This window comes from Ctenocephalides felis, unplaced genomic scaffold (genome assembly GCF_003426905.1).
Source record: "Ctenocephalides felis isolate EL2017-DRISC unplaced genomic scaffold, ASM342690v1 CF-g0.4_SCAFFOLD_00845, whole genome shotgun sequence".
Taxonomy (NCBI): domain Eukaryota; kingdom Metazoa; phylum Arthropoda; class Insecta; order Siphonaptera; family Pulicidae; genus Ctenocephalides; species Ctenocephalides felis.
The window spans coordinates 3,445,131-3,458,083 of record NW_020536999.1 but is presented as its reverse complement, the minus strand read 5'-3'; the positions used below and the strand labels follow the sequence as shown (position 1 = coordinate 3,458,083).

Below are 12,953 nucleotides of genomic sequence, written 5' to 3'. Positions count from 1 at the left end.
AAGATACTAGAATTTATATAAGTTGTAATGATAATTTTGTAATTCAAATAAAACTAATGCTTTTTTAATTTGTTACATTTATTTTACATGATTTAAAGTCAATAATCTGATTTTTGTCAGAACTTTTTGTAGGTGCCTTGGTTCTCCAGGATTTTCTGATATATTTACCATTGGGACATTTTCCTACGTTTATTTAAAGTACTCGAAAATTTCTATCTAGATACTCTTTTATAGTTTGTTTAGCTGAAACTAGATAAAATTTACTAAATTTTGATATAAACTGTCTTATACACTTTTATAAAAAATTTTTGAATAAACTAGTTTAAACTGGATGGATAGAGCAAATTTGTAATTGTAATATTAGGTTGTCAAATATCTCCCTTCCGCTTTTTTGCTCTTGGTTTATAATACAAAAAGGCGGAAGGGAGATATTTGACAACCTTATATATGAACATTGGGACATTTTTCTGCGTTTATTTAAAAAAACTCGAAAATTTCTATCTAGATACTCTTTTATAGTTTGTTTAGCTGAAACTAGATAAAATTTACTAAATTTTGATATAAACTCTTTTAAACACCCCTATATAATTTTTTAAATAAAAACTAGTTTGAACTCGTTTGGGACATTTTTCTATATTGTTTTTTGTTACATGATTTGAAGTTAATAATCTGTTTTTGGCCTTGGTTTCTCTCCTGGATTTCCTGACTAGGGTTTATACAAAAACCGACCTTTCAGAAAACCGGTTTTCGAATTTTAATTTTACTAAAAACCGGTTTTCTAATTTTATATAGAAAATAAATTTTTGCTCGAATATTCTAATTAATTAATAATTAAATATTCTAAGTAATTTATCCGAAAATTTAGTGTAATTTAGAATATTATTTGACTGAATTTATTTATTGTTCAATTTTATAGATAGTAAACAAATTTATTTTAATTTTAATTAGTAGAACTAAAAAATAATAGTTTATCTTGATTTATATATAAATAACTTTGAAAATAATTATTTGTTATTCATGCATCATTTTTTCATATAAGAATATTTTTATGATAGTGACATGAAAGTTTTCGAATAAATAAAAATAATACATTTTTAAATAAAAAAATGCATTAAATAAAAAAATATTAGATACATATTGATGCATACTTGCTTATACCAATTTTAGTTTTAGAAACAATTAAGCCAAACTTTTATTTCTGTTCCGAGCAATTTTTATTAATTAATTTCAAACATTCTAATTGTTTTTTGTTTAATAAAATATGACTTAAAAAAATTGAGAACGTCTATCGAATTGCTACTTAGACGTGTCCTTTGTTAACTCACAAAATTTCCTAAAATAGAAAATACTTTCATACTTGCGACCAAATTATGCTTAATTATTTTTAAAGCCTGATATAATAATTCTAAGTTTTTTGTTCTTTAATTTGTGGCTTTTAGGGTTTAAAACTCTTTTTTTTAGGCTTGAGTAGAGGAAGTTATTTCTTCAAGAAGAAGTCACACTGATTGAAATTGATATATACACTGGTATAAAAATCTAAATTATTATACACATTTCTGTGAACCATTGTAGATTGATAAGATATCAAATGCTATTGAAACGATATGATTTCAAGAATCAAAACGCTTTCATCTATCTTTTATATTTGGCTAAATTTTTCATTTTCCATTTATACAGTGAAAACCAACTTTTTTCACTGAAAAACCGGTTTTCGAATTCCATAATTTTCACCAAAAAACCGGTTTTTGAAAACCGACCAACTCTATTCCTGACACAATTACCCAGGGCAGGCGACGAGAACGTCTCTTTGCTCACTGGATTATAACATTTAATAACACATGCAACATTTTTTTGTGTAAAAATTGCATTATTAACACTTATTGTTAGTAGGGTTATAGTATAATAAATGCAAAAATTTAAAACTATTTTTAACTGTCGTACGGTAAGTTATAGTAATCGCAAAAAATCGAAAATGAAATTTTTTATATATTTTTACGTTTCAGAGATTTCTGAACATTTTGGCATACTAAATAATACTTAAATAATTCAGGTTTTCAAAATTTTAATTCAGCACGGGAACTTCCCTTTAAATTGCAATTATTATTAACATTTTGCAGGGTAAGTTATAATAATTGCACAAAAAATAAAAATATTTATTTTGTATAATTTTACCCTATAAAAAATTAATGAGTGTGTTTGTGTGTGTTTGTGTATGTATGTGCGGATACATTCTTTTGTTTTGTTCATTCTTTTGTTTATTCCGATTTTTGGAGAACGGATCAACCGATTTGGCTGATTCAAAAAACATTCGATTTCTGTTGATGGGAAGGTATGCTGATTAGTTTTTGGCAAAGGCAGTCCCAAGTGTTTTGGAGTTACGGAGTAAAATGTGTCAAAAATGGCAATTTTGTTTTTGAGAGAACAGAGCATTCGATTAGAATGATGTGAAGGATAGAACTGATTACATTTTTGGGGAGGCAGGTCCAACGGTTTTGGAGATTGAAAAAAATTCATCAGTTACGTAACTAATAAGCTATTATCGATTGACCGCGAAATTATTTTTATACGAATATTCTTTTTACTTCAGTCATTATCTTTAAAGTTGCGCAATTATCACATATTCGCGAAAATACAAAAAATGTGAAGAATTTTGCATACGAAGTATAATTGTTTTCATGTTTTCAAGAAATTGGTATATAAATATTTATTAGTAAATGAAACTAGGTGTAAGTGGCATTTTGACATAAGGCAAGTTGCATAAGCTTTTTTATATATGTGAAAAATCGTTTTGATCAACAAGATTTCAAATTTACTAGTTAGAAATTTAGATATTAAGCTTAGAACATACACGATGTATATTTTGAATTCCACCTTTTAATTTTTTTTTAATTACAATATTTATTACAACTGTTAAATAATTTAGCATCTAGTAATAATAATAAACATTAACAAAAATTAAAATAAATAAGAGTACAAGGGCTAGAATTTACAATACAATGATATACGTAGTATGATGATTTAATATAAAATAAAAGAAAATAATAATGATAATAAAATTAATAAATAAAATTTCTGAATTCCCACCCTTTGATTGATTGATTGAAAATGATTTTTTATAATTACACCGAAGACCATAGGCCTATGATATTTTACAATGTTACTCCAAATATTCAATATTTTTGTTTCTTTTTCATTAAAACAATTTACATACATCGATTTATCATTTCTTCAGCCAATGACGCACGACATTGAATGCAGTTTTATAGAAATCAATAATTATAGCACGATTAGCTGTAAATTTATGGTAAATAGCACGAATTCTAATTAAATATATTTGTTAACTTCCCGTAGGGTAGTTATAGTAATGGGCCGAAAATCGAAAATGAAAATTTTTGCATTTCTCGACGTTTTGAAGGTTTCTGAACATTTTGATGGCATACCTCAGAAAACTAATGGATGTGTGTGTGCGTTTTGTATGTCCGCATTTTTCGTCCACGTTTTCGGGCGCACGGATCAACCGATTTGAATGGTTTAAAAAACATTCGATCTCGATTGATAGAGAGATGTGCTGATTAGTTTTTGGCAAAGGCGGGTCCTACCGTTTTGGAGATACGGAACAAAGAGTACAGAAAATAGAAATCGAGTTTTTAAGAGAACGGAGTATCGGATTTGAATGATCTAAAAAACATTCGATTCGTAATGTTTGGGAGAAAAGGTGATTAGTTTTTGGCAAAGACAGGTCCCGCCATTTTGCAGATACAAGGCTAAATGTGCAAAAAAATGGCAGTTTTTGAATGAACTAAGCCTCCGATTTGAATGATCTAAAAAACATTCTGCTTGTATTGACAAAACAATTGCTTTTTAGGATAAAAAATGATTACACCGTTTTTTTTTATTTTCCATAAAATATTCTTGTAATTTTGGATTAAAAATTACAAAAACTTAGGTATTTTTTTGAAATTGAATTTGAAATGAAATGACGATTGTTAATGTTCTGGAGATGAATTGATTTATGATTTACAATTTGATTTGCTCAGATATAACAAACAAGATAGCAAAAATAATGAAAGTTACACTATTTGTAATAATATAACGGTACGGTAAAGTTCTAGCAATTTGCCCTAAAGCACGATGCCATACACACTAGTTTTTTTTATTGATTAAGGCGATTAATTACACATATCGGGATGTTCATGTAACTTGTCTCAAGGCAAAATACCGATGCCTTCTAATTTGTTTCACACTAGAATTGGCGCCTTAATTGAACCACTGGGCTACTATAGCCCTACAGAATGTTATTTATCAAATGCGTCGAAAAAAATTTTACCAATGTCTTCTTCTGGAAATTAGAAAAAGTGATACAACTATTTTATTTTATTGAGATAAATAAATTTGACTTTTACAATTTTTGTTTGTATATGTACATATATATATTTTGAAATATGTGAGTTTGGTGTTGATATATATTTTGATGAGTTACTTAGAATCGGGCAGTAATACCAAGTAAAAAAATACTAAAGTAGGTCTGAAATACTTTATTTATCCATACGTTTCGGTCTTCATCGGGACCGAATTGGTGTTACTGCCCGATTTTAAATAACTCATCAAAATATATTTATATATATATATATATATATATATATATATATATAAATATATATAACTTGTGTTTAATTACCCAAAAAACTTAAAGTATTGCAATTTATCATTTCATTATTCATATGATTCCCAATTTATCAGCGTGTCTGATGACATCACTCATCCTCTTCTTGTACAGCTTATAAACATTCTCGTCAACTATCAACTTATCTTCGGCCGACGAAAAATCGTTATTCTTAATACTTTCGGCAATTTTCTCCGAATCATACACTTCCGCGCCTTCGCCCAGGATCACCTTTAACAATATAGAAGCGAAGACAACTCCGTACATTCCGCCTCTTTTTTTCTGAGCTTCTAAGGCCGAGAAAGGAAATACTCGATCGGGATCTGTTCCCAGTTTCGACATCAATGTGCAGGCTGATTTGTGGTAATCCTTAAGGAGTTGATCGTAGTATTTCTCGCGAAATACCTGATCGAAACTACTGAACAGGTATTCGTAGATGTCGACGCAGGGTGAGCGGTAGTGAGAGAGCTGGAAGTCTAGGAGGTAGGCTTCCACCGGTTTTCCAGCCTAGAAAAAACTAGCTGTAAGTGGAATTCTGTCTTAAGGCAATTAAGGCATCGTGCCTTAAGGCAAATTGCTGGAACTTCCCGTACCAAAAATTATTATTTTTTTAAAAACGATTGACATTTTTTAAAAAAAAATTACTTCGAAAAAATACGATTTTTAAGAAACTATAAATTGGACAAAAAATTACTTTTTTTTGAAAAAAAATTTTTTTAAAAAAAAATTTTTTTTAAAAAAAAAATTTTTTTAAATTTTTTTTTTGTTTTTTTTTTTTGAAAAAAATTTTTTTTTTATTTTGACATATTGTGGAAGATCTGAACTTTCTTTTCAAAGCAATCGTACTGCTTTAACTGCATAGGGGCAAAATATAAAGCGCGTAAGCGCCGCGTCGCTGTCTAACGCATAAGCATTGGTACGGAACCCATAGGAATGTTAACAAAATGTATACTTATTGTTAAAATCTCTATAAAATATCTGATAATTTGATGAGCATATGTCTAATGATCATTTTTGACCGCCAAATGGCTTTTTTTTTTACTTTTTCCTCCATATCTCCGAAACCGCTAGAGCTACCTTCATGAAAATTTTATCGATTCTTAACCTTGTCAATACAAGTGAAATGTTTTTTGAATTATTCAAATCGGACGCTCCGTTATCTCAAAAACTGAGTTACCGCTTTCGGCACTTTTTGCCCCGTATCTTCGGAACGGCTAGACCTGCCTTCGCCAAAAACTAATCAGCATGTCTCCTTATCAATACGAATCGAATGCTTTTTGAATTATTCAAATCGGTTGATCCGTGTTCCCGAAATCGTCGACGAAAATTTGTATCCGCACATACATACACACACGCACATACACACACACACATACACATACATCAATTTTTTCTAAGGTATGCCAAAATGTTCAGAAACCTTTGAAACGTCGAGAAATGCAAAAAATTTCATTTTCGATTTTTTTGCGATTACTATAACTTGCCCTACGGAAAGTTAATAACACGGCTGCATGCTGATATTTGTTGAAATTTTTGATCGATTTGATTTTTTTTACTGTGGCGTTGACATTTGTCCGGCGTAACGCCGTAACGGACTTCCGTTCTGAATGAAGTTCTACTTCAAAATATTATGTTTATTATTATCTTCCCGTAGGGCAAGTTATAGTAATCGCAAAAAAATCGAAAATGAAATTTTTTGCATTTCTCGACGTTTCAAAGGTTTCTGAACATTTTGGCATACCTTAGAAAAAATGTATGTATATGTTTGTGCGGATACAACAGTTCGTCGAGGATTCCGAGACGGATGAAGCGATTTGAGTAATTCAAAAAACATTCGATTCGTATTGATAAGGAGACGTGCTGATTAGTTTTTGGAAAAGGCAGGTCTAGCCGTGTAGGAGATACGGGACAAAAAGTGTCAAAAGTGGGAATTCAGTTTTTGAGAGAACGGAGCGTCCAATTTGAATAATTCAAAAAACATTTTATTTATATTGATAAATTGTTAAAATTTGCAGAGGCAGGTCTTGCGGTTATGGAGTTTGGCGTTCAAAAATATTCATTACCCATATGCACATCAAATTATCAGATATTTTATAGAGATTTTATTAATGTGTACATTTTGTGTCTTTTTTCGGGTTCCGTACCAAGATTTTTAATTTTCAAGTCCTCTCATATGGTTCATTTGAATGATCTAAAAAACATTCAATTTATAATGATTGGGAGAAGAGGTGATTAGATTTTGGCAAAGGCAGGTCCGGTCGTTTCGGAGATACCGAGCAAAATGTGCCAAAAATGGCAAATTTTGAGAGAACTAAGCGTCCGATTTGAATTATTCAAAAAACTTTCTGCTTGTATTGACGAAACAATTACTTTTGAGGATAAAAAATTTTTACATCTTACACCTTTCTTTATTTTCCATAAAATATTTTTGTAATTTTGGATTAAAAATTCGAAAAATTACCCAGGCTAAGAACAGTCTATGCGCCACTCCGGTGCAAATGTTTACCTAAGTGCGTTTAGACTGTTTATGTTCTGGAGCACTTTTCCAACTTTGTGAAAACTATTGAAAAATGTGAAAATGCCGCCAAGCTAAGCACAGTATAAGTGAAAACATCGCACAGAATTATTAACTTCCCGAAGGAGAAGTTTATGTTTTCATCAAAAAACCCGATTCGCTAATTTTATGTTTTCTCGACGTTTCAAGCCATTCTGAATCGAATGAGACCAAATTTGGAAAAAGTATGTGTGTGTGTGTGTGTGTGTGTATGTGAACAGATTTTTTGCCGTAAATCGACGTTTTCTCGAAAACGGCTGGACCGATTTCAAAAATTTAAAAGCCATTCGATGTATCTCAACGAGAACTATTGTTTGTCAGTTTTGTGCGACGATCGGCCAAGCCGTTTCTTCATAAATGGCAGAAAAGTGAAAAAATTTTCGTCTACGTTTTAGCCCGCAATTCTGAATCGATTTTGAAAATTCAAAAACCGTTCGAAAGATATTGGTTGGGAATCGTGCTGATTAGTTTTGGGTAGAGATCGGCCGGGCCGTTTTCTTGTAATAAAGTTTTTAAAAAAAAAATTTCGACGATTTTTATGATTATTTTTTTGACGATAGATACCATAGTCTTCTAGATCATACTAAAATATTACGGCCCTACGACAACTGGTTCAGCTTTAAAAATTCGTCAAAGTTTGCAAAAATCAGTATGGTCTTTTTGGCATTTGTCAAAATTAGACTTTTGATCGACGTTTTCTCAAAAACGCCTGAACCGATTTTAGAAATTTAAAAGCCATTTGATGTATTTCGGTGAGGACTATCGTTTGTCAGTTTTGTGCAACGATCTGCCAAGCCGTTTCTTTGTAATTTGAAAAAAACTTTTCATCCACATTTAAGCTCATCCTACCGAACGATTTTAAAATATCAAAAACTGTTCGAAAGATATTAGTTGGGAATGGTACTGATTAATTTTAGGTGAAAATCTACCGAGCCGTTTTCTTGTAATTAACTGTTGAAAAAAAAATTTAAGCCGATTTTCATGGAATTTTTTTGGCGATATACATCATGGTCTTATAGAACTTACTGTAATATTACGGCCTAACGACAAGTAGTTTAATTTTAAAAATTCGTCAAAGTTTGCTAAAATTATTATCGTTTTTTTTAAAGTAGGATTAATGAAGTATATTATTTACACATTTTTTTTTATTAAGTCGATTATTTACACATTTCGGGAAGTTCATGTAACTTGCCTCAAGGCTAAATACCAAACCAACTAGTTTGCAAATGCCTTCAGACTGTGACTATACGGGAGCACTTTTTCAATTTTGTATAAATTAGGCAACTATATTTTTTTTTTAAATTGAATTCGAAATGAAACGACGATTGTTAATGTTCTGGAGATAAATTGATTTATGATTCATGATTTACATTTGATTTGCTCAGATATAACAAACAAGATAGCAAAAATAATGAAAATTACAGTATTTGTAATAATATATTTGGAAACGTTTAAAATTTCTCGAATATTTCATTAAGGTACGGGAAGTTACAGCAATTTGCCTAAAGGCACGATGCCATACACCACTAGTTATGTTTTTTTAAATAATCGAAACATTTCATACGATTCTATTTCTGTTAGCATATGCGTTCTAATATAATTTTCTTAAATAAAACCTGTTTAAAATCGAAATTTAAAATTTCTTTGTGACTGTTTGTTTGACAATTATTACTTACCTCGTCGTGTCTGTAAAGTACATTATTATTCCAGAAATCCCCATGCGAATATGTAGTATAAGGTTCAGCAAGGTCTTCATCGACCGCCTCGAGCATCACCGTCTGCAGGTTTTCGATTATGTAATCAACTTTTTTCTTCAAATCTTCTTCATCGTCCTCCAGAGTCTCTCGGGCGAATTTCATGGTTCCTTTGAAAAAGTCGTAAGTCGGTTTGTGTACCGGTTTTCCGTACAAATCCGGAGGAAGGTGATCGTTGATCACTTTGAAGTCGGTTGGATGCTGGTCTTTTAAGACGAGGCCCATGGCGTGGAATTTACCTGAAAAGAAAAAATAGAGTTATAGAATAGAAATGTAATATAGTGTCAATTAGAGATGGGCTTATCATATCCGAAGGCGGATCGGTTAGGATTTGACTTCGCTTCAGAGAGGAGTTATATCCACTTAACAACTCCGACAAATTTGAAACATAATACTTGGCACAAATGTGTTCTCTAGTATGTTGTTAACATATCTAATGATTTATTAAGACTTTGGAAAAAGTTTACAAATAGTTCAAACATTTTTGCTCATTATAATTTGCTTATTATAATAATTACTATTTTATGCATTTCAACATGCATACAAATCTCAAATTGACAAAAAACTCGGGAATCAAAATCAATTCTGTAATTATTTTTGAAGAGAAAATATAGAATTCTTTGAATATGTTTATTTTTATATGAAAACTAGTGGGGTGGGTGGCATTGTGCCTTAAGGCAAATTGCTGGAATTTTCCATACCGTAACGAAATGTTCGAGGAATATTAAACGTTTTCAAATACATTATTATAAATATTGTAACATTGTCTAATATTTATAAGAATTATATAAACTGAATTGCAAAGTTGAAATTATTTGTTTAAAGTATATTGGAACTATAGTCAGAATTAAAAATAAAATCGAATTATTTTCGATATACAAATTTTTTTTTTAAAAAAAAAATGAAAAAAAACTTGAAACAAAAAATTTTTTTTCCGAAGTTAATTATTTTGTTAAAACAAGCAGAAAGTTTTTTGAATCAATTAAATCGGACGCTTAGTTCTCTCAAAAATTGCCATTTTTTGTACATTCAGCTCCGTATCTTCGAAATGACTAGGCCTGCCTTTGCCAAAAACTAATCATCTCTTCTCCCAATCATTACAAATTGAATGTTTATTAGATCATTCGAATCCGATACTCCGTTCTTTCAAAAACTCGATTTATATTTTCTGCACTCTTTGCTCCATATCTCCGTAACAGCTGGATCTGCTTTTGCTAAAAACTAATCAGCACATTACACTATCAATGGAAATCGAATGTTTTTTGAACCATTGAATACGGTTGATCCGTGCGCCCGAAAACGTAGACAAAAAAATGCGGACATACAAAACACACACACATACACACACATACATTTTTTCTGAGGTATGCCAAAATGTTCAGAAACCTTCAAAACGTCGAGAAATGCAAAAATTAACAAAAATGGCGATAAAATGAACGGAAAACTTGAAAAATGAGAATAGAAAATGAGTGATGGTAGAAAAAAACCTGACAGATAAATAGGCCATTCTAGTCAGCTAAAAGAAATAAAATGAAAACTGAGGGATGCATGATAAGAAGAGTGATAAATGATAAAACCTGGCATATAGAATATACTTTTCTTTTGTGTAAAAATAAAGTGAGCTACAAAAATAAAACTGAAACTGAGTGATGTATTGTAAAAAGAGTGATGGAAGAGAAAGCTGAGGGATGCATTGTGAAAAAGTGATGAAATAGAAAATGAGTGATGGAAAAGAAAGGTGAGGGATGCATTGTGTAAAAAGTGATGGAACAGAAAAATGAGTGATGCATTGTAAGAAGGTTTATGAAACAGAAAAGTGAGTGATGCATTGCAAGATTGGTGATGAAACAACAAAAATGAGTGATGCCTTGTAAAAATGATGAGGAACAGTGAAAGAGTGATGCATTAAAAAAAATAAGGTACAGAAAAATAAGTAATTCATTGTATCACAGGTGTTAGAATATAAAGCTGAGGGATGCATTGTAAAAAGAGTGATGCAAGGGAATTGGGTGCATTGTGAAAAGGATAAGGAGTGATGGGTTATGTAATAGAAAAGTGAGTTATGTATTGTATCATGACAGTTGGTGATGGAATATAAAATGAGTGATGTATTGTAAAAAGGATAAGAAAGAGGAAGGTGAGAGATGCCTTGTAAGAGAGGTGATAGAATAGAAAAATTAGTGAAGCATTGTAAAAAGGATAAGAAAGAGAAAGGTGAGGGATGCATTGTGAAAAAAGTGATGAAATAGAAAATGAGTGATGTATTGTAAAAAGAGTGATGGAAGATGATTTGTAAAAAGTGATGGAATAGAAAAATGAGTGATGCATTGTAAAAAGAGAAAGAAAAAGATGAGGAACAGAAATATGAGTGATGCATTGTAAGAAGGGTTATGAAATAGAAAAGTGAGTGATGCATTGTTAGAAGAGTTATATTTTTTACAAATTTTATATTTTTTACAAAACTGAGTGATGCTTTGTAAAAAAAGATAAGTAACAGAAAAAAGAGTGAATCATTTGTAAGAAAGGTGTTAGAATAAAAAGTTGAGGAAAGCATTGTGAAAAGAATGGTGGGTTAGAAAAGTGAGTAATGCATTGTAAAAAAGAGAAGGAACAGCAAAATGAGTGATGCTTCGTAAAAAAAGATAAGAAACAGAAAAAAGAGTGATGCATTGTAAGAAATGTGTTAGAATATAAAGCTGAGGGATGCATTGTGAGAAAGGTGATGGAATAGAAAAGTGAGTGATGCATTGTAAAATAGGTGATGGAACAAAAAAATGAGTGATGCATTGTAAGAAGGAATGGAAATAGAAAAGTGAGTGATGCCTTGTAAAATAGGTGATTGAATAGACAACTGAGTGATGCATTGTAAAAAGAGTGATGGAATGCATTGTAGAAAAGTGAGTAATGCATTGTAAAAAGCAGAAGGAACAACAAAATGAGTGATTCATTTTAAGAAGGGTGATGGAATAAAAAACTGAGTATAAAAAAAGTGTTAGAATAGAAAGCTGAGTGATGCATTGTAAGAGAAGTTATGGAATTGAAAAATGAGTGATACATTGTAAAAAAGATGTTGGAGTATAAATTTGAGGGATGCATTGTGAGAAAGGTAATGGAATAGAAAACTGTGTGATGCATTATAAGAAATCTAAATAAAAAAACTGAGTAATGCTATGTAAGAAGGATGATGAAGGCATAGAAAACCCAAAAAGTGCAAGTGAGAGATAGAATAGAAATTTTTTGTCAACTAGAAGAAATAAAATAGAAAATGTGTGATGCATTGTAGGAGTGCAAAAATGAAGAAATATTAGAAAAAATAATAATGGGTTATTTGTTAGTGCAAAATTTAAAGTATGTGCATAGATTTGATAAAAAACTGAAACTTGATGGGCTTATGCCAAAAATTCAATTTAGGCTTTCCAATTGTCAATTGTTTGTACATTCGATGCAGGACACAAATCGAATGGTTCCTTGAATTTATTTTATACCATATTCATATTATATAATATAATATCATCATACCCAAAGACTCCATGGCCAACTTGGCGTGCTCGTATCCTATCGGTTGTGACTTATCCATCATCTTGAACCCTTCCCTTCTCATGTCTTTCATAAACAACGCCGCCTCTGTGAATCCATAACAAACAGGATAATGTTTGAATCTATCCTCATCAGAAATTCCCATTTTGTCTTGAAACTTATCGAAAAGTGGAAACAGATGGGTATAAAAAAATCTTTCTGTATCGAACATGACGTTGATTCTAAACTCTTGCAAGATCACTGCACTTTTGGGCTCAGATTTGCAAACTAGGTGTAGACTTTTATCGCTGGTTTCACTTGTGACTTCTATTCCCAGCATTATACCGATATTATTATCGCCTTTGATTGTTACTGGTTTTATTGCAATTAAAGGATCGGGAATTTGTTCGTTTTCGATTATCCTCAAAAGATCTCTTTTGAGCATCTCGCTCATATTCTCATCCAT

General features: G+C 30.9%; 1 protein-coding gene across 1 annotated transcript; it reads right to left on the bottom strand.

Moving 5' to 3' along the window:
- Positions 1-4,717: 4,717 nt before the first annotated feature.
- Positions 4,718-12,953, bottom strand: LOC113364305. The gene is made up of 3 exons (XM_026606793.1): positions 12,491-12,953; positions 8,894-9,210; positions 4,718-5,170 (listed from the first exon to the last, which is right to left on the bottom strand). The coding sequence occupies exons 1-3, from the start codon at positions 12,951-12,953 to the stop codon at positions 4,718-4,720; spliced, it is 1,233 nt and encodes a 410-aa protein (XP_026462578.1).